Here is a 26,786-nt window from a genome sequence, read left to right as displayed (position 1 = left end):
TCACAACTACTACACGAGCAGAAATACGTCTGTAGCTCCAAGCACAGGTAGCATTGGTTTTCTGCCTGTCGAAGACAACTTTTTCCGCCTGCTTTGAAAAGCAGAGGAGTCCATACAAGAGTGCAACTTGACATGCATCTAACATTGTTGTTGTTGTTGTTATAGCAGTGCACCGGTCGCGTCTGCTGCTGGAAATCTCTCAAGAAGAGCGATGGATGACCGCCCCTTTGACCATGATCCGATCACAGAAAAAGCATTCTAATGCCAGGTGTAAAGGGGCCTTAGACACTGACATGAAAGAAGAAGGGCAGCAGCTGTAACAACAGTCCTCTTCTATGATTGTACCTACAGTAGACACAGATGACAGAGACCTGCTTTGCAGCATCGTCCTCGATCTGTTCTGTTTGATCGTCTGTGCAGCTGCTGATAGGCAGTCTGAGTAGCAGCAGCAGCAGCAGCAGCGGACACACGGCTATGACAGCTATGAAGGATATCAATGTTGTCCATGTGCAGACCTCACACATCGTTCTCCCCGCTGCTTGGATGCGACAAGAGAAGTTATAGCCTATCATGACGCCACAATGTCAGGTGCAGCTGCTCTCCACTCTGTGGTGAGCTGTGAGAAGAGACACCTCCATAAAAAAGATAAGCTGCTGCTGCCGCTGCCGCCTGAGTCTTTCATATTGACTCACCAGGTTGTAACAGGAAAAGGAACATGATGGTGAGAGCCACCTGGTGTGGGTGAGGAGAGCCAGGGCCGACGAGACGGAGAGGGATCGAATGGCATAGGGTCGAGAGAGAGGTGCGGCGATTAGACGTTGAGGGTCATGTTGCGCAGCAGCCACTGCTGAGAGCGGCTGCCGTTGCAGTCTCTCAGGGTGGGGACCATCTTGTCCTCCTCAGACGGCATGTCCAAGCACTGGTTACTGTTCACGTGGAGCAGGGTTAGTCGCTGGAAACAAAGGAATAAAAGACATGGGCAGTTATACAGATGTAAACAGCGTGGATCGCAAATTAAATTAAAAAGTGGACATAGTCTTCTGGAGTTAGGATAATAGGCGTCATTGAAAGCTTATGTGATCTGAAATCCTAGAAAGCCTACAAACATCCACTTTTTATGTACAGCCTATGGTATAGAAGTACACATGCATGAACAGACATGACACAAGTTGAATACAGTTTCTCCCTCAATTAAAACAAAAATCGATCCACACCATGTCCTCATTGAGGTTTTTCAGTAATATGTGTATAATCTTTAAATCCACTTGAATGACCAAGACCAGACCGAGTTCAAACATTGATTTTTCCATATTTCGCAAAATGCCTTTCAACTTTCAGTGAATAACTGTAGCTGGAAAAAGCACGAAAACAACAGTTACTGTACATCCAGAGAGCAGAAACGATCGCTGCCCATTAAAACTCAACACGGTGAGAAGAAGATAACCCCCTTTAAAGGAGAGAGTTTTCAGCTCTGTCGTGTGATGATGAATTAGACTCTGAGGCATATTTAGGGTCTTCATGTGTAGACAGATGATATGTGGGCCAAGACTCAATGTCTAAAGTGTGACCAGCAATGTCAAGAGAGTCAAGACTGAATGAAATAATATAAAATATGAAGTAACCATCTTATTTTTTGCTTTCCTTATCTGCATGTGAATATATGTGATATATCCACAGATTCTCACGTGCAACATCTGCAAATAAAAGATTAGTTTGGGATTTGTTTGCTCGTGCCTTGAAAAACGTCAGTTGACACTTGATTGACACGTGAGCTCATCCTCTTATTGTTGCGTCGATAAAAGGCAAAACCGCGACAAACATGAGCTCAGTATTCATTCACTTCAGTCACTGAGTTTATACCGCAGTGACAAAAGCGTGTCCTCGCCACAACATTAGCTCCGATCCATCTCTTCCTCCACTGCACATGCACACGCAGTCCTCTTTCTCTGGTCAGTGCTGTCTGTACTGTTCCATCAAATCAAGCAAAGAAAAGCCAGAAGACAGAACAAGTGCATTTAAAACGTCCAGACTGGAAATACACACCTAAGGTGACGAGCGGAACGCCTTCATCACAAAAGCATGCAGCACAGTCACCTCTGTGACTACGAGAAAGCAGAGAAAACGTCTACTGGAGGAAACCTCTTAATGGCCCAGATTAACCATTTATGCTCGTTCCTACAGGAGTAACATGCTTCTGCCATTTCTGGCCTCACTTCTGGATCCTTTCCTTGTTCTAAACATCACATACAGTTGTGCAGGAGGTGAAGATGCACCTGCACTGGGGAAAACACCATGTCGACTATACCACTGATAATAAATAATAATGGATTTACTGGCGTAGTGCTTTACAGTAAATAATAAAAAATACACACTGCAGACTGATAAGAATAGGAGAAAAATACACACAGTGCTAATAAAATGACAGACACACTAAAACAACGGTTGTAAAACAAGGGAAAAGGGACATGAAGAAAGGACAAATCAAACCACTCAAGACTGATAAACCATTGTGAACGAGTGCGTCTTCAGCCTCCATTTAAAAACCTCAACAGAGCAAGAGGAAGACTGTTCCACGACGCTCACCACGCGTCTTCTCTCCGACTACCGGGATGACCAGGTGGCCGCTGTCCATAAACACATGTATTACGTCTGTCAAATGTGACAAAAAATGATTTATAAGCGAGGAGCTGCATCTGCAGGACCTCCTGATCCTCTTCTGAAGCGAAACCCCCCGATAGAAGCATATTACAATAGTCTCGCCTGGATGTTGCGAAAGCATGGATGAGAGCATCTTTATTGTCGTTGCGCAACCGAAATTTGGAGGTCAGATGGAGGGTTTTGATCAGAGCCGATGTGACTGAACGCACAGCCATAAGGGACCAACCTGACCGAATGTGGAGAACATTCTAACGTGTTTTGATGCTGGGAGGAAACCAACGCAGACACTGGGGAGAACATGCAAACTCCACACAGAAAGGTCTCAGACCGGGAATTGAAACCACTAACCACCCAGTATGTGCAGTGCCTGTGCAAAATCTGTTTTTGTGTGTGTTTTTAGTCCTTTTAAAATTGGGACCTTGCACTCGGCATTGTCGTTTGTTTATTCAGAGTCTAAAGATCTGTCCAAAGTAGGCTGGGCTATTCGAAGTGTCAGTTTATTGCACATAATGTTTTACACGGTTTTGAATAGCCACTGCTTATCTGCGTTTGTTGGGCGTGTTGCAAAATCACATTCATGGAATCTTTATTAATGAGGTGAGACATAATAATCAGCCACACATCTTGCACTCGCCCACAGCGCTGTGTGAGTGAAAGGGGGAGTGGCTACAGTAGAGCAGCGAAAGCCAACGTGTGCTTCTTTTCCCCCCGATATATTTAACGATATCTTTTACATTACTTGTCCAAACAACGTCACACTAGCCACTGCACTGACTCGTGCCCGTAGCAAGACACCTCACAAGTTTGAAATCAATCGGACTATCGGTTTGAGAGATATGCGAAAAACCGTCACACACACACACACACACACAGACAGATGTTCCTGGAATTTAAAGATAAATAAGGCTTTGTTTATCTCCATGAAGGACGGTAGTCATGTGTCTGACCTGATTGCCAGCTGAACACAACCTAATAATCTCCCTCTCCCTCAATCATTGCTTGCTACATCAATGCTGCCTCACTCCGCTGCCTCGACCAAAGCTTTGCCGCCACCACCTCATCATCCTCCATCAAACTCAGAAGTGTATAATGTTACTCAATGTCTTTCTTAGACTCTCTCTACTAGAGGTAGAGGTTGTGCATTGTGCTCATTGTTTGGCTTAGCGTGACGCTTGGACGACTCAGGGAGGAGCTAAAGACTGGAACCGTGAGCAGCAAATGGAACTGGAATCAATGGAATCATGATTTTATATTTTAAGTGGAAAAGACATAATTATTCGTTAAAACAGGATTATACTTTGAATGTTTACAGAAGATGTTCACACTACTAACGAGCGCACACAGACGCCCAGGCCATGTTTGAGCTTCAGCCATAAAATCTGAGGGCCTGACTCTCCCTGCCTGGATACAAAGAAGTGCGAACGCACACACACACACACACACACTATCACAAATCCTCAAGTACACATTGCAGACTGCCTGACAGGGCACATTTGTACAAACAAACCCACGAACAAAGAAAGGCGGTGAATGCGAGTCCTTTCTGTACACGCACCTGCCAAAAATCTAAAGAAAAGAACAATATGGCTGCTCTACCCCAGAGACTCCCTGTTTTTGGCAACTGTGACTGCCAATTTCAGCACTTTGAAAAAGGTAAAAACTTCAACATAAATGTTTATTATTCATTTGAGGTGTGCCAGATGGGACATTTAAGCAATTAGCACATAGAATCAACCACAGACCAATGTGGTCTTTACGGTTTACTTTGACCAAATGACTTGCAACTACTTAAAAGAGGCCAAAAACACAGCACAAACTTTAAAGATTTTTATATATAAATAAGAAGAGATAAAAAAAAAAAGGTAAATTCCAAAGTTACCTTTCTGACTCTTTCCAGGAAATGTCAGAGCTGATCAAGCAAAACATAATTTTTATGCCATTTATTTATGTTTTTTATAACGTAACGGTTATGAAGCTGAATTGTTTTGTGTATTTTTTGTGGTTGTATAAATAACGTGCGAAGATGTGATTAAAATTGGGCCCACACAAACACTCATTTTTTTTTATCTGTGGGTGGGGACTATAAAGACTATCCAAAAAATATTCCAAAATCTACAAAAATTACACATTTGCACATTTGAATTTGTCTGAAATGTCCTATATGAATGCACGTTCCATGCACAACTGCAAATCATTTCATTCCCCCCCCCCCCGACAAGCTGAAAATATTAATGACCCTTATTAGACGCTGTACGCTCCTGACACTACACTTGACATTGTACATCATCTCGAAACCACTTCAGCTGCTCATTCACACAAATTCTAGCCAGCGTCTCAGTCTAGCTTCAGGTGCTGCAGCCAGGAGCCAACAATCCCACTGCAATTTCTGAAGAAATTGCATTTTCTAGTTATTTTATGCTCCCACAGGGGCAGGGGAGGGGGAAACTCCCACCTCAGTCTCCCTACACACACACACCACTGCCTCCAGTGCAAGTCTCTATGAGTGTGTGTGCACAGCTGAGACCAGCTAATTAAATGAGGATGGTTTTATAATCGTGAAACCCGGTTGAGGAACGTTACCCCTCTTTGTCACCACGGCACGCTACACTTAGTGAAAGGGACAAGAGATTGACACCATTTTCTTTTTGCTGAGTGTCGAAGAAAATCTCATGGGTTGAACAGATTCTTGTGGGAAATACAAAAAAAAAAAATCCGGCAACTGTCTCAATTACTATAATCCTGCCATGCTGTTGAGTTCTCATTTTGGTGCTGGGTGAGGAACTTTGAGTGTGGACAACAAATCAGGCCATCTAACAGCAGGTCGTTTTTACTGCTGACACACACCAGCAGCATTGGGAGCTCCTTACACAATTTACCCCTGCTTGGCCACAAAAAAAAAACAGTGGCGTGTGCTACAGTGAAATTACTCTTCACCATTTTTGAGAAATACAGCAGTTCACCAGAACAGAAAATGAATGCAGAGAAAATATGTGGGGAAACTAATGACCATGACAGAGAGAAACGCTGAGCCAGAACATTTTCTTTACAAAAAGTATGTAAATAAGCAAGGCTGAGTGGTGAGAAGCATTGATAACTGGGATTCAGTGGGTTTACAATGTGTACATGGCACACAGTGTACACAGCTGCTTCACTCCAATAGCAGAGTGGCCCGAGAGGCCGGGGCCATGAAAGGTAGGCTCACAATGAAGGATCACTTCAAAAGAACTTGTAAACAATGGCGAGCCCATTTCAATCAGGCCTGCATGTAGATAATCAGCTAAAAATAAACACGTCCCGCTCCATCCTCGCTGGCATCGTTCACCGGCAGCCCGAACGCATTTTCCCCACATTTAAATAAAATATTTATGTTTGAAAAATAAATGTCAAAGGAGATCTAATTTAGCATGACGACTGACTAAAGGTCTTGCAGATAGCATCTTATACACGGAACCATCTTGATGGCACATCTGTCATTATGCCTCCTCTCTGAAAGGTCACTAGTAAAAAAAACAACAACACCTAGTGTTTCCTAAAATAATCAGCATGCATATTCAGACTAATGGCGGAAAGACATTAAGCTCTGCATTCTTCAGTTCCCAATGACAAAATATAAATAAGACAGAATCATCTACAGTGAAGACTGCTATGGATCTACTCTACTTCCACTAACACTAAACACAACTACAGAGCCTGAAACTACTTTGACTCTGAGCCTTACTTCCACTGACCTGCTCACCTCAGGACCTACAGCTTCCACAGAGCTGACGGGAGCTTAGAGAAAATAATCAGTGGGGTTGAAGTAGAGGCGTTTAGCGACCTCCAGACGAGTGTAGTTGTGGAGGAGCCAGGTCTGTACCGGGCTATTGTTACAGTGCTCCACTGTGGGGCCGTAGGTACCGTCCTCCAGGCGGCTGATGGTCAGACATGACTGGGTGATGATGTGGAGGAAGGTTTGCTTCTGCAAGCCAGGAGTTAGGAGGGGGGGGGAGAACATTGAAGGTGATTCTGAGGAAGTTTGGGTTTTACAACTCAATGTTTGCAGTTTAAAGAAGACATTTCTACCTGTACTTCATTCTGCATAGAAGATATGAGTTTTTTCAAATAGGAATGAGAAGGTTGAATTTCCAGCACACTCTCAGGAAGTACCGTCAGACACAGACGTAAGCATGGACCCAGGAAAATGGGTCTTTTTTGACGAGCTGATACTTTTCAATTGACTATAAGGTTCAATCAAGGTTCAGTAAATTTTCACGAATACAAACCGAATGGACGTAAACTGCAAAGCAATTTTTCGGGTAGGAACTTTTACACTTCACATACTGTTTTTTTTATGCTGTATTTAGTATCATTAAGCAGTTTACCTTTACCTATTGACTAAAACCGAGAAGTAACACAGATGCCTTTTATGGGAACACTTTAGATTAGGGAACACATATTTACCATTAACTAGGTGCTTACTAACATGCATGTAAGTAGCATACAAACCCTTTATTAGTAAATATTAAGCACATATTAACACCTGTAATGGCAAATTAAATGTCCTCATTTCAGAGCTTGAGCCTTTCCCTAACACAGAATACCAGGTCCCGTTGTGTATTGTATATTGTGTAATTAGGATGTCGCGACTGAACTTGCACCTTCCTACAACATTCGCAGGGAGTCGGCTCCACGATACCTACAGTAGACAAAGAGGTGTGAAAACACGGCCTGGAAGGGCAGACTCCTTGGCTATTGGAGGAATGCGAAAGGGGAGTTGCTCAGGTATAAATGTGGACAGCTCACGATGCTCTGGGTCTTTCTCCAGCTAGGATCACTCCTGTGAAGACTGACCTTATCCTTGCAAAGAAAATAAAAACCTTATCGGCCGGCAGAAGTTCTCTATTTCAATCTTCACCAGCAGCAGAGAATTTCCACAACACACAAAAATCTTAATTCATGTCGTAATAGAAGTAGAATAAGGTGCCAATACATGCTTAATCATTAATAATAAAGGGCTAGTATGCTACTTGCATGCATGTAAGCACCTAGTTAATGGTGAATATGTGTACCCTGATCCAAAGTGTTTATACTGTAAATGTACAGTGCCTTTAATCCTCTTATCCTCCATTATCATTAAACATTTTTTCCAAACGCGAGGTTGGAACAGCGCCCCCCCACGACCCTCATATGGAGGATAAAGCAGTAGAAGATGGATGGATGGATGGATGAATACTTGTAGTGCTAAGAGTGCAAGAATTCATCCTATTATTTTACTTCACTGAAATGTCCTACACACACCGTGTCCACCTGGTGCATTAAAATGACACAAAGTCTAACTGAAGCTCGACACAGTGACGGCATTCAGCTTACTTCAATTTGGCATCTGTGAATAAGACAGCTTGACAACTAAACACTGACACAAATTAAAACCAAACCCAATTAAGCAAAAAGTACAGCAGGATAGCAGAACGTAATGGCGTGTGAGAGTGTGAGTGAAAGCAGTGTATTTCTGGCTCTAAGTGCAGAACAGGTGAGGAAAACGAAAAAAAAAAGGGACAGAGCATCTGTTGTGAATGAATACAGAAGGCATATGGAAAAGTCAGGTGTTCTCCTGTGAAAGTGAATCAGATGAGCAGATGAAATGTTAATGGGACTGTATTCAGCCTGAATTCAGCCCCCCCGACTGTCTTACCTGCGCTAAAAATAACTTCAACCACTGACAGCAGTGAAACCCCAAAGCTGTTTACAACAGAGACCAGTCCTTACTTTATGAATTATTCATTTTTTTTTTTTACATAATACACCCAGAGAACAAGTGTAATGAAAGCATCTCTCCCAGGGTTAGTGCACTGCTTGATGGAAAGGCCTCAAGACCTCCTCACCTCGTCAAATCCACATGTCAGTGATGGGACGTTTTTATAACGCTGGATAGAGTGCAGTCCCCAGTGGTTACAATAACATTAATTTTTGATATAAGAGATGCTTTTGAGTTGTACAATCTTGGAGTTTGGAGTCAGCAGGGCTTTGAGTCAAAATGATTTAGAGCAGGAATATCAAGAAAAACAAACTCAACAGTATATACATTTTTCCTATATAATTGTATGGACTGCTTTTGTAAAACCACTACTGATTCATGTATTTAATCTACTGTATTGATTTCTGAGCTTTACTTTTTACCGCTGAACTGATGAGCTCCGTTTAATCTCTCTGTTCGGCTCTGATTGGACAGTCTGCCCACTCTGATTAGTCCACAGCTAAGGGGCGTGTGCATCTGAAATGTCACTCTACTGATCGACTGTCAACACCTCTGCTGTCACAATAACAACGCTGTCAATCTCCCGTCGTCCCGTTTGTTTGAAAAGACGGAATAAAACAGACTTTGCGATCGAGCCTGAAGGAGCAGCACGATTCAATTTCATTTTAAGCTGACAATACTGCTTATTTTGTTGTTATTATTATTAATAATAATCAATGCGCATATCAGTGTTGCTGTTATCATTAACATCATTGCATCCACAAGCATCGCTATAATTACTGCTATCATAACAAACATCAGTCAGTGCTTAAATACAACAATTATGCGAGTGTTCCTGGTCTGTGCCGTCTTTTTCCTAAATTTCTCTTATCCCTTTCCAACCGGTCGAGGCAGATCTGAATCTGGAGAAACTGTTGGGGTTACATGACTGATACTGTACTATAAAACTGAATAATATATCACATATACTACAGCCTACATTATTATATCACATTAAAGAAAGGGGAAAAAACACAACAGGACACAAAACAACCCACAACACTGGTGTAAACTAGTGTGGTATAAACTAAGGTGCAAAATTCTGCAACGTCTTACCTCAAAATCATATTCCCACTTGCCAACATACTATGTAAAAAGAAGAGAACAAGGAGAGACAAAGCTGCTGGGTGGAAAAGGCAAATCCAACTGTGCTGCTACAAAACAGTATACAGCACCATCTAGTGGCTGAAAGCAGCAGAAAATCTGATGTTCCCCCACTTTCTTTCTGCACGACCCAAAGCCTCAGTGTGCACTACTGCAATCTCATCACACACACACACACACACACACAGACAGATGCAACCCATCAGTAATTCATCAAAGTCATACTCAACACAGCAAACACCAGGACTGGCTGCCTGCAAGAACAGCTTTGTTAGGGGAATATTAGGCAAACGTGTGTGTGGGGGGGGGGGGTGTAGGGACAGGGGACAGGGATCCCACCTCAGCGTCGTACTCAAACATCTGATTTCCCTTCATGTGGTGACACTTGAGCATGACGACAGGCCCGTTGATGCGGGACACGTCCAGACAGAGGTCGTCCGTCCTGATTTCTTTGTCCGCCGTGTACGAGAAAACCTAGAGACAAAGACGTCTCGGTCAAAAGACGGAGGAGCAACGGGGACACCGGTATAATTCATCGTTCGTACAATGAAAATTTATATCCTGATTTAATGCATAAAGTTCTTGGGCACACACGCGCATGAATACTCATTAGTATGTAGTTTATAAACACAATTACAAATGTGTTGGCATGTACTGAACAACTGCTGGACACACACACAGAGAAGTGAGAGAGCAGTCACTTGTAAGTCGATCAAAGAGCTGGTTTGTTGGAGGTGGATGCTGATTGGCTGCTTGAGTACAGCAGCTATTTGGATGGAATGAGAAAAACATTTATAACTGTGTTTATAAACTACATACTAATAAGTATTCATGAATAAAGTAAATAAAGTGTCATAAAGTTTTACCGAGGTCTTCATTTCAGTACAAATTAAATTCTATTTTTGAGTTAATTTGGCTAAGTCAATAAAAACTTAAAATGCCAACAATTTCATGATGCATGGAGTTATTATCACCAACGAACTTCAGAAATTAGAAAAATAAACTTGTCTGGCCAAAGTGATTGAGCTCTACTTCTCCTGCATCCTGGATTAAACAAATAATAAGTTACTACATAACGAACAATTACCATCACAATAGAGTTTGCAAAGTTTGAATCATGATACGTGTGGTACAAAGGAGACAACAGCAAAGTATAAGTGTTTATGATTACGTGTGTTTTCCTTACCTGGTTTCCTCCCATACCGTGACAGTTGAAAAAACCAACTCTCTCGTTCTCCTTTCTTCCCATGTTGTCCACACACTGGTTAGTCTCAACATTTCTGATCTAGCAGCAGGAGGAAGGACACAGTGTTTCAAATATATTTGGCTCATAATCTCTTTGGAACGCACACATGGTCAAAAATCTACGTTATTCTTCATTTTACTGAATGAGGAAAAAGAAGAGGGAGTTTACAGCAAAACAATGACAGAGAGAGCTACATTAAGAGATGCTCCATCCACATAAAATACATAGACTTTATGGACTTTGTTCTCTATGTTGGTCATAAATAGAAAAATCCTGCACTTCTTTTCATGGACGTTTTATTTTCTTCAGATAGACAGATATCGTGAGGTACCACTATAAGACTGTCTTCCAATATATTGATTATCACAGAATCATATCGCGATATTATCGTGGACCATGTATTGCGTATCATGAGGAAAACAATTATTCAGAGTATAATGCAAAAATGGGATCATTATTTGGCATTATCACAGGTTGTATCCTTTTGTATAGCTTTTTTTATTTGGCATTATCACAGGCTGCATGCTGTACCAATAAAACAAATTGTTAATTTCATTGAAACCAAGTATTTTCCCCATAACTATTTCAACCGTGACCGTTAATGACGTTACGATGATTGGGAAAACGCACTTTTATCACGTTGTTTTTGTCACTGCGATTAACATCCATCAGTTCTAACTATCATGTAGACTACAGAGAGAGAGTGTGTGTGTTATCACTGTTCTGGGTAACCACTGTTATCAAGTCACCTCAAGCTGTCTAATGAATTCGTACACTCACAGAGCTAAAGCTGAGCTGGCACCATACCCAAGAATCTTATTATGTCGATCACACAGAACAGCATTGGTAATTACGTGATATAAAACCTAATGGTTCCAGCTGTTAAAAAAAAAAAGAAAGACTGACTATGTATGGTTTAGAGAAAGATGGATGCCGCATTGGCCACAGAGACCGCACTGTAGTACAGCAGCAGAGCAGCAGGGATGAACGTATCCTCTCATCCTCAGCAGTGTGAATAGCCGAAGGATTACAAGCTCATTTATCAGGAGTTCTTCAGCTGACATTACTCGGGAAGGACCTCCATCTACTGCACAGGCTGCTCACTTTGCCCCCTGCTGCGCTGCTGTCGACACAAAGCTGAGGGCTTCTAGAGTCAAACTGAGGCCACTTTAAAAATCCTTTTTTTTCCTGGTGTGGGTGAAAGGATCTTAAAGTTCTTTTATGTTAAAAGCAATTACCTCCAAGTGGACAATACTGCAGGTATATCTCTGCCAAATAATCTGATTGAATGTTTCTATTTTCATATCACAAGAAAATACTGTCTTTCTAAAAACCACAGCTTAGAAGCTGCAAGGCCAGATCCTCCAGAATGACTGAAGGCGGGAGTGTATCTGCTGCACTGAGAAGAAGAGACAGAGCATAATAAAGTTCATACTTCACCAAGGGAGTAGTATCTTCTTGGGATCTGTGAGTCTGGGTAAATATTCTCCAAATACCAGGCGAACGGTTTGCACTTCAAGGCCTCGCGCAGGGCTTTACGAGAAGAAACGTCTCCATAGTCTACCCGCATCACTCCTGCGGAGGGAACGCAGAGAGGAGAAATCAAATAGCTGCTACACAATCGGCCATCGTTCACCTCTGCATTTACATTTCTTTGATTGTGAAAGTGTTCATACTTTCTTGCACCACCAAAAGCAAACACCAGAGGGACCCTTTACAATGGACTCATCTGCATCATGGGCTAAGATAATCAAGGAACATCTATGTTGGAGAGGAACGTGCTGAAGAGTCATATTCTGTACATACAGATGGTGTTTGGTAAACAACCATCAGCCACAACATTAAAACAGGTAATTACTGTAGTTGTTGCTTGGATGTATGCATGTCGAGAAGAGCGCTACTTTAATCAAACAGAAGCTGCGACATGCATCGGCCTTGATAAAAATAAACACTGTGGACAAATAAGACGGCGACTGAGTACAGACACTTGCAAACACATCAGGCAGATGGTTTTTCCCCAGAGTGCCTCTTGAGGACTCAAAGCCTGCATGTACTTTAATTCAGGGGGTAATTTATCATGAAAGAACATGATTGCAATAAAGGAAAATTAGTACAATTTTCGAAAAAAAAAAAAAAAAAAAAGAGGAAAAAGAGAAAAAGCAGCCGTATAGAGCTTGTCCATCAAACGCGGGGCAGACAATGCAAACAGCACCTTCTATAATACAAACAATGTCTTACACTTTAATCTGGAAAAGAGAAATGTCAATCTGGCAGATAAAAGCAAAGAGCCGAAGGCTACTCTTCCTCCTTTTGGCTCTCTATGTGCCCCCTTCCCCTCTCTCTCTCTCTGTAAGGTCTGAGCTTCACATGTTGCAGATGATGAATAGCCTCTTTGATCTGGAAATCACCAGTGAAGAGGAAGGATGTGGAGGGAAATGTACTTTTAATAGGATCATTCCACACCACTCCCAAATTCTGCCTGCGCATCGTACCGTGTTCCTCTGTGCCAATAACTGAGGTCTGGCTGCAGCGTGGTCCGGATCATTCTCCCTAATGCGCTGCAGGAGCAGACAGTCGTTCTGGGGCCACAGAATGCAGAAAGACTCATCCATCACTGTTCCAGCACTGTCTGCCCACTCACACAAGGAAAATCCCTCTTGAGTCAAGACGAAGGTCACAATTTGTGCTCCAAGATCAGCGGATTACGGGCGATCTCTTATAGTTTTGGCTGAGATTTCTGGGAAACTGCTGTCCGTTAAAAGGGTAATGACATTATGAAGTCAACAGAGGGAGAGCAACTCATCTGTCAGTCTAGCAAGGTCATATTATTCTAGTTTGTCTGCGCCTTTGAGCTCTGAGAGAGAGGAGACACGGCCATTTCTGAACTCGATTTCAGAAAAATAGGAAGTAATTAATTCGTCTTTGCAAAACAAAAGCAGCATTAAATTCGTACAACAGGCAAAGTCAATTCTTAAATGACAGAGGGAGTGCAATTAAAGGCAGAGACCGAATACAATAGAAGAGATAAGACTTTTCTTTCACACCGGCTTGCTAAATTGCATTTCTGACTCGTGTATTCCCCGACACTTAAATGAAAACGAATGGTTCGTCGCATTTTAGCATTGGTGTGACAAGGTGTGATTCTACTATTGCAGAGAGACAGAAAGATGCGGTAACACTTTTCCTTACCTGGTGATATGATATAGAAGAAATCTTTAAAATCGTCCATCCAGACTTCAGCCAGACGCCTGTTGTTCTTGTTGATGACCTGGCCCGTTCCTCCGGGGAAGCTGTACGGTGTGGCCTTCCGGAAAACATGGCCCACGTGGGAGCAGGTAACTATTTCCAAAGAACCACCACACTGCCATATCTGCAGACGTGTAAGGACAAGGTCATTTTATATATTTTTTTTACAAATAATGTGTTTGAAAAACAATGAAACGGATGAATTCTTTCATCAATAAAGACAAAGCTTTTAATGTTTTGAGAGCAGAGCAGCTTTCAGAGGGAGGAAGGAAACATAACACTGCTTTACTGCAGAATATATAGACCTTTGTGAACACATAAATACCCACTCAAGTGTAGTTGTCACAGATTAAAGATTTTTGTTCATTCACCATCTACAAAATGTAGGCAAATAAGTGAAGTTGGGCATATTTGTTAGTTTATAAAACGTTCATTATGTAATAAATCTACAGCAACTGACTATAATCCACCTAATATATCAGACTCAGGAATAATATTCATATAACATATTGAACTCACCAGCAACAACAGTACAGCCAAAATATTTGCTCAAAAAAAATTATTGCGAACCGAAAATCATGTTTATGATTTGAAATCATGTTTTGGCATGTGGTGCCACCTACCGCCATCTACCAATCATTGCAGTCAGTAGAGTCTCAGCTGCCGAGCAACGACGGGTTGCCAGTTAGGTCAGAAAACGAAACCTAAAAGACCTCGGTTTTTTGAATTTGAGTGTAGTTTTTGGCCACATTCTTACATATGGTGCCTTTAAAGTTAACATACCAACACCACCTATGCATGTCAGACTAATATCATCTCTTCTGTTTTCTTGCAATTTATCTTTGAACATAGATGTTACAACAGGAATTTGGGTTTTAGAGGTATTAAAATTGCTACTGCTGCAAGTTGCATTTTAGATTATTTAATCTAATGCTAGAACTATGTTTTCATGTAAAATTCTACATAGATATCTTGGTTTCTTAACTCTGGGTGCGATTTGCGCAATTCTAAAACAAAAAACACACACATATATAGAACAGGCCATTTTGGCAACAATAAAATCTGGAATTGACATTCACAGTTGGTGTGCACGACACGCACAATCCTGATTCCACTGAGATCTGTGTACAGCTTCAAACAAACAAACTCCAACCTCATCAGAAATCCAGCTTCATCAGGCCAAGTCGTTCTCAGCTGTGCATTTTTATTGAGCGCATGTCCACTGCAGCCTCAGACCTCAATCCTTGGCTTACTGCTGCTATAGCCCATCAGCCGGGTCAGTATGTGCTCCAATGTCTGTCCAATTACCTCCACCCTTTCTTATCAACAAGGCATTACCAATATGCAGAACTGCCGCTAGCTGGATGTTATTTTTGATGTTAATTTAGATTTTTGAAGTGAACAAAACAGGTGTTCCCTAATAAAGTTCTCATTTAGCGTCTGATTAATGACAAACAGAGGGTGAATTGAGTTTCCTTGTGGGGATGAATGTCTGCCACTTAGTCCGAAGAACACAACGTGAAATGCAGATAAAACGTTGTAGGTCACTTACTCTAAAAGACATCTCCAGGTTCTCTCCACCCCAGATATCCATCCCTGGATCATAGCTTCCGATTTCTTCAAAGTACGTTTTGTCTATAGAGAACAAACCTCCTGCCATGGTGGGAGTCCTGCAAGTCACACAGAACAAATGAAGACAAAGATAATGTTTCTTCCTCTCTGATGCTGCATTTATTTGTGTCCTTTTGCAACTTGGAGGAACATTCAGAATATAACAAAAGACCAATTTGTTTGAAAATGTGATATCAAGCCTTAGAGGCATAATTACTTTCATCTTTAAATTTATTCTATGGAGAAATATGCCCAAAATGAAGGATAATGTGTGTTTGCTAGGATTTGCATGCAGGCAACAAATTACACTGTGATGTAATGTGAATTAAAAAAAAAAATGCCACAGTGAGCAGACTTTCTGTTTTTCTTTTCATAAGAGAAATGAACTCATACATATTTAGCATACAACATCAAATCAAAACTGCATAGCTGCTGTTTAGGCAGTTGTTTGCATCAGTGAGATACACAAGGAAACTATTCCCATCATCTAACATCTAATCCTATTTAATCCTAAAATAAAAATGGGACTTTTATTTAATCTTTCTTTTGAAAAAAATCTAAATAACCATGTGTTCTCTGTTGTCTGCTGGCATTAAGGAAAATCTGCCATTAACATTGCAGATAAAAAAAAACAGAGGAGAAAATCGGTTAGGGATGCACAATATTAGCAGCCAATATTTTACAAATATATATACATACATACACATATAAAAAAATGTATATATACATATATATATACATACATATATATATACATATATATACATACATACATATACACACATACACACATATATATATACATACACATACACATACATATATATACATACATATATACACATATATATATATATATATACATACACACATACACATACATACATACACATATATATATATACATACACACATACACACATACACATACATACATACACATACATATATATCTATGCATACATACACATATATACACACATACACACATACACATATATAATATATATGTGTATGTATGAATACATTATATACACATATATACATACATATATGTAGTTTCAGTTTCAGAAGAGCAAGAAACCTTTGTGTACCTGACAGGGAGAGTCCTGTCCCCTTTGCGCCGATCCATCTCCCGCTGAGGAACAGGGTACCAGCGGAAATTCAGCTTCCAGTTGAATCCACCATACGTCATATCTGATCCCGCCATGTACTCAAACGTCTCATCGCTGATGACATCTATGATGGGGCAAACCACTGCTGTCCTGAAAGATGCACGCAGTAGATTGTTGGTGTGTGAGATTCTAACATAAAATATTTGTGAAGCAATGCACTGTTACATTACATGTCACTGCAAAATGTAATGTTTGCAGAAAAGTATAACATAACATGGAAAGATGAGGTGACTGAATATTAAGTGTACTTAAAATAATACAATAAAAATAGCTTCATAACACCGGTTCAGTGTACATTAATAATCAAATTTTGACCAAGTTGACCAATGTGCTGTACATCGCATTCATATATACATGAAAGAATGTAAACTAAAAACAGTATAAATAAATAAAAACAATAAAAACTAAATTAATATAAATTAATATAATGAGAGGAGAATATGTTTTTCACAAATCATGCAACCAAAATATTAAAATCATTTTGAGAGTGAAAAACTAGTTCAACTAGTTCTAACTCCTGTAATAATCCAATCCAACTTTATTTACAAAGCACTTTAAAAACAACAGCTGAAACAAAGTGCTGTACATCAGAGATAATAAAAAAATGCGTGACCTCATAGACCTAAGAACAAACAATAAAACATACAATAAAACAATAAAATACTCTTGAAAATATAAAAACGACACAAATAAACAAGTCGTACAATAAAACTATAAAAAAAAGATAAAAACCAACGTCTCATACTGGGTTGAAAGCCAAAGAGTAAAAATGGGTTTTAAGATGAGTTTTAAAAAATAATAAACACGTTTCCTTGCTTTCCTATTGGGACTGGACAGTCAATACTACTGCTAACTGAATTTCAATTGTATCACAGTGATAATGATAATGATATAATTTAATCAAAAAAAGTTTTTGCCCAAGTCAGTTATTTCATCTGCACTGTAATTAAAAACTAACAATATGAGAATGTGAAGTGTGAAGTGAAAACTATTCTTCACAGATAAGTAGAATAAATATACAGGTATTCAATGAAATGTTAATATCACAAATCTGATTAAACACATCTCACAGCCCTGCATTTGACAAAGCTACCTGTGTTTTTAATCATGTTGTAGGTGTAGTTCATGCAGCATCTCATCAGTCTGTGCCTTGAGAATTATTGACATCAATAAATGCATCAAGTCATATGATAGCAGTTTGTTCCTGAGGGAAAAATAATGTGTCTGACCTCAGATAAGAGACAGATTGCAAGAGAATCATTATTAATCCATTAACCCATCCGTTCATTCATGCCTGTCACACATGCGAAAAAAACACTGCACATTCTGTTTTTCTATACGAGATAAATAAGATCTCCTTGCTCCTTCACTGCTGCATGTATTTGCATTTAAACATGTCCCTCTCTACATCAACGTGGCCTCCTTAGCATCTTCTAGCCTCATGTGCAGCAGAGTTGACGCCTCTTTATATTATATGCAGTTTCACCCAGCAACGCATCTACAGCTGCTACGGGAACTAGATTTCCTCTGAGACAGCAGAAGAAGCAGACGATGCAAAAATGATGATCTTCTCCCATCAGCAGTGCCGGTCTCAAACTGTGTATTCATGCATTGTAGTTTGCTGCCCACAACAATATTCACAGATGTGTGCGTCAACGATGCAACTTAAGCGAAACGTGATATTATGTGTAGTAATTTTCCAGGACTGAACAGGCAAAAATGAGACATTATAGCATGAGCATGCTATGGTTTGATGCTCAATTTTTCCCATATTAGCACCTTGTAAAGAAGCAACTTGTATACTTGTGGTCAAATATTTGTCTCCTACCTGTCCTCTTTGATACGGGCCAGCAGGGGCTCGAGCCAGCCAATGGTGCACTCGCAGTGAGCGTCCAGGAAGGTGATGACCTGACCTTTGGTGGCGGCTGCCCCCCTCAACCTGGCTCTGATGAGACCTGAACGCTGCTCCATTCTCAGGATCCTCACTGGAACCTCCAGAGTCTGCGCGTAGTTCTCCAGCTTCTTCTTCAGGAAGTCTGGAACGAGAGAGCAGACGGGTTTTCAGACGAAAGAAGACATTTAAATATGCCACTGAATTTCTCCTCAATCTCCACAGAGTAAAACATAATCATTGTGTGATGAGAGTAATATCATGAAATCTTATTTCAACAGTAATCACCAAATAACAATCGAAAGTGTGTGGGTGATTTTCAACAAAATGTATAATTATCAATTTTAATATTAACATTTTCATGTGTAACAATAATACTAATTAGCAAGCCATTAACTGATATTACTTTGGAATTAATTAATCATGTCCTTATCACCAAGCTGGAAATTGAATTAGAAATAACATTACCATAATATTACCTGTAATGCAGTGTCATCTTGTATTAATATAACGAATATAACAAGTATTATTATAAGTAATTTAATGATCGTCATACATTATTTCTAACTCAATTAAGGAGAAAAACAAAATAATAGCTCCACATAATGTGCATAGGTAATCAGTGTTGAATTCTGATCTCTGTTGCTGTAGCAAGGCGCTACAGAGCGTTAACAGTTTCTTATATTGCTGCTTGGTGCATCCACCGAGACTGGATCTGGGATTTATCTCCCCCACCATATGCACTGATGTTCAAAGTGAACATCCTGTATCCTTGACGACGGAGCTGCACCTGCAAAACGTGCTGCACGTGCTCTGAAGCCGCCTGTCGGCCACACTGTACAAACCTCGCTCGCTGGCATCGTCCACTAACACGACCTCCACGAGCAAGTGTCTGGGAGATCGGCTGATGACGCTGTGAACCGTGCGCAGCAGAGTGCTCCACGCCTCGTTGTGAAACACGATGACAATGCTGGTGTTGGGCAGATCGTCCTGGTACACCTTGGTCTTACACCTGATAGAACGACATGGAGGGGGTAAAGTAAAAAACTAAGTCAAGTTACATGAAGTTTGTTCATGGAATCTCAATCAGCTACAGATGAGGAAGCCACAGCGGTAGATGATGGATGGACAGTGGGTTAAAAGGAGAAATCTGAATAACATTACTTGCGTATTTTCTTTAACTCTTTGGAAAACAAAAATAATGAATAGCTGCCTAAACAATATCATACACAGCTAATCTCATACCTCAATGTAACAATTTGAACCCTAATAAATACAATCTTCTGGATCTCTGGATTTAAGCTGCAGTAACGGCGGTTTTCTATGCCTGCAGTTCATCATTTTGTTTTTCTAATACCAAAAATATCACCAAAGAATCCATAAAAAGTGGCCGACAGTTATGTCAGCATGTCCTTGGCTCGTCTGTCAAAGCCAAAGAATGACAATGTGGCAAACTTGCATCAGCGCTGTAGTGGATCATGATGAATAAGCTGCATTACAGGAAAAAAAAACAAAAAAAAAACAGGAGAGGTAGATGGACAGTGCAGCCTGTAAGACAGGAGAAGGAGCAGTGAAAGGTGGCGGAGGGCAAAAGGAGTCATCGGAGCAAACAGAAATGCTAGTTCATGCAGTCCCGTCTATTCAAAGTGACAGCACAGAGTGACACAACTAGGCCAAGAGGGCGCCTTTGAGGCAAAACGTTATCACCCTTCAGAGTCAACGACTGGTGATCCTGCAAGAGCTGGTGAAATGTTGCAACACCGAGCTGTGCTGTGTAATTAATAGAGCTGAAATTAATCGATTACTAAATGAATCGTCAACTATTTTGATAATTGAAGCTTTTTACAGTATTAAAACAAGATTCCTGATTGTTTTGGCTCCTTAAAGGTGCATGATGTAATAAATATAAAGCAACTGGCCATAAAATCCTCCTAATATGTCACAGAGCCTCAGGAATAATGTTCATATAACAAACTGAACTCACAAACAACAACAGTACAGACAAAATATTAGCATTAAACAAATATATTTTGCAGACTGCAAATCATGTTTATGTTTTGAAATCATGTTTTGGCATGTGGCGCCACATACCGCCATCTACCAATCATTGCAGTCAGTAGAGTCTCAGCTGCCGAGCAACCACGGGTTGCCAGTTACGTCAGAAAACCAAACCTAAAAGACCTCTGTATTTTGAATTTGAATGTAGAAACCATTTTTGGCCACATTCTTACATATGGCGCCTTTAAATGTGAATATTATCTTTGTTTCTTTTCTTTGGTGGTGGTGGAGAACTCCAGCATCCAACTGGAATACATAAACATGAATCACTTCGCAATGAGAGACGCAAACTCGCATGCATCCCAAGATTTCACACAAATAGCTCCTTTATTAAATGCTAGTAAAAGTGGATAAATAAACTGCTCCCATTCAAACGTCGAGCTTAATGCACACACACTTGAGAGATATGATGGATTCAGGTGCCAATAATTGGCACTGTTTTTTTTAAACCACGAGTTAACACCAATGGCTTCAAATAGACTCAACAACATTTGTTTTTATTATTATTATTATTATTATTATTATTATTATTATTATTATTAATACCATCTGTATAATGCTGCTTAAATAAGTTTAGAGCATTTCATCTGCTAGAGCCGGCACCTTGTCTCATTATCTGCAACCCTGTTGAGACTGTTGTCAAGAAAAAAAATAAGCCCTGCCGCTGCTGCTCTGCTGAGTCGTCTAATACATTTGTCTGAAGCAGTATTCAGTGAACCCGACGTGCAAGTCCACACACATTAAGACTCGTAATGGGTTTGATGATGAAACCATGATTCCCCAGCATCAAAGCTTAACAGTGCAGCGGAGGAACAGTAGAGTGTGATTGGAGCTGGTTGGAAAAAGCAGACATTATGTGTTTGTGTGCGTTTAAGGTTCAGCGCTGTGAGTCTTGGGAGCATGCAACTGGAAGACGCCAAAAGGTTATACGCACCCATCCAACCTCACATCTGGAAGACTCCTGTTGAGAGCAATCATGTCGCTGGCCATCAAATTAAACTGGTTAATCTTAAAGAGCTCCTTCATCTTCTCCTGGTCATCCTTGGGGATGTTCACTGCCTTGCCCATCTCCCCAGGACCCTCGTGGCTCCGAGATATCACCGCTGCAAAAATGAAAGACACAAAACAGAATTGCATTCACCACCAATACTCTTTAAAGCAAACATTCAATCAGCCAAACGGCAGCAAGTCTGTGCATTTTCGGCGTGCAGAGTCAGGCACGGTCAAGACGACCTGCTTTTCAAAGTTCAAACCGAGCATCAGACCGATGAAGAAAGGTCATTTTAATTACTTTGAACGTGGCATTGCTGTTTCCAGACAGGAAACTGCTGATCTACTGGGATTTTCACATGAAACCGTGAGCATCTCTGAACACACACAACACATGAACCTTTAAATCAGGGCTACAGCACCAGAAGACCACACTTTATTATGTACAAATAACATGTACAGAAATGACCAGCGACCACAGATAGTGAAAGATTATACGAATAACAACTGTTCAACAAATGACATCTCCTCTCAAAATCGGAGTAAGATTGAGTGCACTTCCTAAGCCCATTCTGTTCACCCTGTTCCTGGAGAAAATAATAAGTTATCGTGGCCTTTGGAGAACTCCGTCGTCTGCAGAAAGCATCACAGATGCAGGGTTTATTATCAGTCTCTCCATGCCGAGGAGAGAGTGCAGCGAAGCATGCTAATCCCATCTCTGTAAACGGTGTAAAGTGTAACACGACTATTATTATTAGTAAAAAGCCAGAGGACAAAAACATTATTTCCCATATCACTGTGCTTGTACCAAAGCAGATATTGCAGATTATAAGAGCAGTTTATGAACTGGCTGCTTATTTACAGGATGTCCCTTCTAAACCGTATGCTATGTTCCTCAGAAAATGTGATAGCATTCTCTTTTTTCAGCATTTAAGTCTTAAATAAGAAAACACCAGATCACAAAAAAAGACATTTAATATAGAGAGTGCAGGGCCTCTGCTTAAGCTCTCTCCTGGTTACTCTGGTGTTATTCAGCGCTGTATATTAAATGTAATATGTTAGGAGGTTTTTCATCTAGAGAATTAGCAGAATGTAATAATAAATGAAAGATTGCATGAATCCTTCCTGCAGTCACACACACCCATGTTTATCAAAACATCAGCAGAGCGGTTGATTCTCTTGCTGCTGCTCAGAGCCGACTGCTTTCACCAAAGGTAAATATCCGCCTGTATGCATTTATCTCTCTCTTTCTCACCCTGATAATCTCTAAAAGCAAAGGCAGTGATTTCAATTAAAGGTGGCAAACGGTTCACATTAGCTGCATGGCCTGAAGTTAAGAGGATTTCCTACTGACCCTCAAAGAGATGGACTAGAGTTGGCCGGACTGCTAACCTGACTGATGGTGCCATTTTCTCTTTTGTGTTGCTGTCATTACTCTTCATTTGGAGCCCTAAACGGTGATGGACACTGGTCAACAGAAAAAAGGGCCATCAATCAAACGCAGCATCCGCTCCACTTCTCAAGTGTATCAAACTGAACACAGCAATACACTCAGCTCATGGGTTTTCAGGCCAGAAAAAAGGAGGACGAATGATCATATTTACACAATAACCAGGAACATGTGTGCAATGCACTTCCATGGTTTAATGTAGGCCTAATGTCAGTATTCTTTACAACTTTTTTTTTTAATAAACAATTCAGTTGTATGGGACCATGGCACAATCCTTACATTGTACAAGTAACACAGTGTTTTTGTTACAGTTGCAGTTGAAAATGACTGTTCCTTTTTATACCATATTTGAATGTAGAAAATCTAGGAAAATCCTCTTTATCTTCTGTATTCATACAACTTGACACTTGCTTGACTTCGCACTTGCTCGAGACCTGAAGGTTACTACTTCACACTTGCATTATATTATTGATCATAAAGTTTAGATATAACCGTTATGTAGGGTCATTATTGACCTGGTGATGGCTGATGTGGGATAACAGACCCTATGTTCAAAGTAAATACTGAAATCACCACACAAGCAAGGCAAATCAGTCCAAAGCTTAGTGATTTAAATTAAATATACATTAATAAAAATCCAAAAACTATGTGCACTGAGCACTTAAGCACCTAAAGCAATTTTAAAACTATGGTCCCCACTTCCTGATTTGTCGTGCTGCATTCCACTTTGTTTACTGGAATACAATGTTTCCTGCTATTATTCAATTTCTTTTTCTCAAATGCATGGGTTATTTGTTTGGGAACACGCACCTGCCGAGGGAAAACCCATGTAAATTAGCCACAGGCTCAATCTGGCATATTATACATTGATGTTCATTACTGTGCAATTCCCTGTTCTAAATAAATAAATAAGTAAATAAACCTCTTTTCTGTGCGTGACACAGTTACGACACCCACTCTGCGCAGTGGAGCATTTCAGATGATCGTTGGTTAGTTTACTCTGTGAGTCAGTTAGAGCAGCTCTGAGAAAAAACACACACAAGTTATCTAAAGGAATCCTACAGGACAATGATAAGTACAACACCAAACAGATCAAATAAACATTTCAGCATCACTTCGCTTATTATCTTTGTTTTCACTCGTGTTATGATCGAATTGGCTCGATGGTTCTGATTCAAAACTGAACTTGAACAAAAGCCACAAAAAAGTCTGTGGTGAAATTAATAAGACGCTTATAGATAAAGGTGTGACACCTGCAGCGTCACAGCAAATGTTGTGAATGGAACATTTCTCGACACTCCTTGTGCACTTTGTTAGTCGTGTAAAATTAGACTTGTGTATGGTAATCAGTCTCAGTGGCTGGCAGCTCTGCCTCATTCTATCCTTAAAAGCAGCTTAGCTTCTTACAAACAAACCTGCTTACTTGAGGACATGTGAGGAAATGAACTCTGAAGCAGTGCTTTGTTTTAGGTTGGTATTAGAAGCACACACGCATACACTCTCTCGCTCCAACACGCACTCAAAAAACACAATGGATAGAAAATCGGCAGATAAATAAATCTAATACTGCTAGTGTGTTACAAAATGGTCTGATTTTATGTAATGCTTTTCTTGTCTTGAGGACCACTCAAAGCTGTTTTACATTACACTTTACATCTATTTGCAGCATGTTTTTCATCATACTTCTTTTCACAGCCGTCAGGAGCAACATGGGGTTAAGTATCTTGCCCAAGGAGACATCGGTTTGTAGATTTCTTTTTCTTTATTTAAGTGCATTTTTTATGTTATTCACAAAGAAAAATTAGAAGTGACCCAAAACAAAACTGGTTATCAGATTCAGCAATCCATGTCTCCAGTCTCAAAGGTTTTTTCTGTCGATGGCTCATAATCAGATTAAATCTTAATCATAAAAAAAAAAGAGTGATCTTAGAAGTTCTTCCTATTTGATAACGTCAATATTGCTGAAACTCTTATGAACATTCATGCATTTGATCAACCAAATTGAGGGCTCAAGGCAAGCTCATGTAAATCTCGCGCAGTAATTTTTGATATTTAGGGATTTATTTTACTTTTCACTTCCCATTAATATCATCGCCTTTTTAGATCACAGTAGACAGACTGTAATTAGACAGAGAAATCCGACTTCTCTCACTACAAAATGCATCCCACACCATTCATTTATTTTTGACTGAATTGTCATTATATGTCATTAAAAGGACTTACTACTTCAAAGCTTAAAGCATGTCTGATTCACAGGTCTCTGTGCTCTCAGAATATTCCAGCACAACTGTAAGGAGTTGTTTTATGTCACAAGATGCGTCATCCATCACAGTGAACACCACGTCTAACATTTATTGTTATCAAACAAAAATCAGTGTTCATTCATAGCTGCGTAACAACACAGTCATATTGTCACCTTGGTAAGATATACATATGCACATCCTAGAGAAAAATAGCAGAACAGCAGGTAAAAAAGGTAACCATAGGTTTATGAGTAAATCTACTATTACTAAAGGTAGTTTTGGACCAACTATCTCCCTCTATTTCACAAATGGAACACAAAAAAGTTTTTTTTTAAAATGTGAAAATTAACATTTAACCTTCTTCTGAGAAGACCATTCAAAGTAAACTCTTTCGTACGGAAAACCCTGAACACTGAAAAAGTTAAAGGTCCCATATTATGCAAAATCAACTGTTTAATCATTTAAATCCTTATATTTGGGACTCTGGAGGTCCCATCAGTCTGCAAAGTGTGAAAAATGATGACTCACTCATGTTTTTGTGGTCCTCCTCAGTCTAAGTACAAGAGATAAAACACGCAATGTTGACTTCAGCGCTCATTGGGACGTCACAAATGCGCTAAATTCCTGGAATTGTTGTCTCGCGGAGCTACGCTTTGTTCGTAAAACACATGAGAGTGCTGGCGAGGGCAACAGTATCTGAAAACTGGAAGTCCGTGAAAAGTTCTATTCTTGGCTCTACAGTGCAGCACAGAGTCCTACACAAACTTCCAACCTCAGAGGATGTATCTGTCCAGTGGATACATGTTCTATATGACGGCAATGTGCCTGCTAGAGCCTGCAAATGTTCACTTTTCCAAATGCTAACTGCTATTAGCTCTCAGTAGCCTCTGTGGCTGATGTCATTTCCTGTCCCTAAAGTTTCGTTTTCCTATTTTTTTTTTAAGGTGGACCTAAATAGATACCACTAAACAGAGCGTTCTGAACAGGGCTGTTTTGGCAGGGCGATTGAACTGTTGTGGTGCTTCATCCTTATGGTATTTTGACCAAAGCATGTCACAGACATGTTCCTTAGGACACCAGGGAACTAGTTTAACTTGGGAATAAAGCAATTCAGCGAGACTTAGTTTGCATACACACCATCTCATGATGGAGTTGTTCTATCACATCTGTTATGCGTCACATCACTGATCTGGACTCACCTCGAAGAGCCGGTAGTAGCAGGCGCTCTTTCCTGTCGTCACATTTGTTACACTCGCTGAAGTAGAGCAGCAAGAACACGTCCACCAACACCCACACCAGAGAGGTGGTTAACACCACTTTGCAGTAGACGAAACGTCGCAT

General features: G+C 40.3%; 1 protein-coding gene across 3 annotated transcripts; it reads right to left on the bottom strand.

The window, feature by feature from the left end:
• Positions 1–811: 811 nt before the first annotated feature.
• On the bottom strand, positions 812–26,786 carry galnt13 (polypeptide N-acetylgalactosaminyltransferase 13; the record flags this gene model as incomplete). 3 transcript variants are annotated; one of them, XM_083908534.1, is made up of 12 exons in its annotated part: positions 6,431–6,616; positions 9,488–9,517; positions 9,875–10,009; positions 10,722–10,820; positions 12,217–12,356; positions 13,971–14,151; positions 15,580–15,697; positions 16,733–16,903; positions 18,642–18,849; positions 19,550–19,716; positions 21,697–21,865; positions 26,645–26,786. In XM_083908534.1, 12 exons carry the CDS (start codon positions 26,784–26,786, stop codon positions 6,431–6,433), a joined length of 1,746 nt encoding a protein of 581 aa, XP_083764660.1. The 3 variants fall into 3 exon arrangements, with proteins under 3 accessions (XP_083764662.1, XP_083764660.1, XP_083764661.1); XM_083908536.1 differs by lacking the exons at positions 6,431–6,616; positions 9,488–9,517 and adding an exon at positions 812–952; XM_083908535.1 differs by lacking the exon at positions 9,488–9,517.

The sequence above is a fragment of the Microchirus variegatus genome (genome assembly GCF_963457635.1).
Source record: "Microchirus variegatus genome assembly, chromosome: 22".
Classification (NCBI taxonomy): Eukaryota; Metazoa; Chordata; class Actinopteri; order Pleuronectiformes; family Soleidae; genus Microchirus; species Microchirus variegatus.
This window is presented reverse-complemented; position numbering and strand designations above follow the sequence as displayed.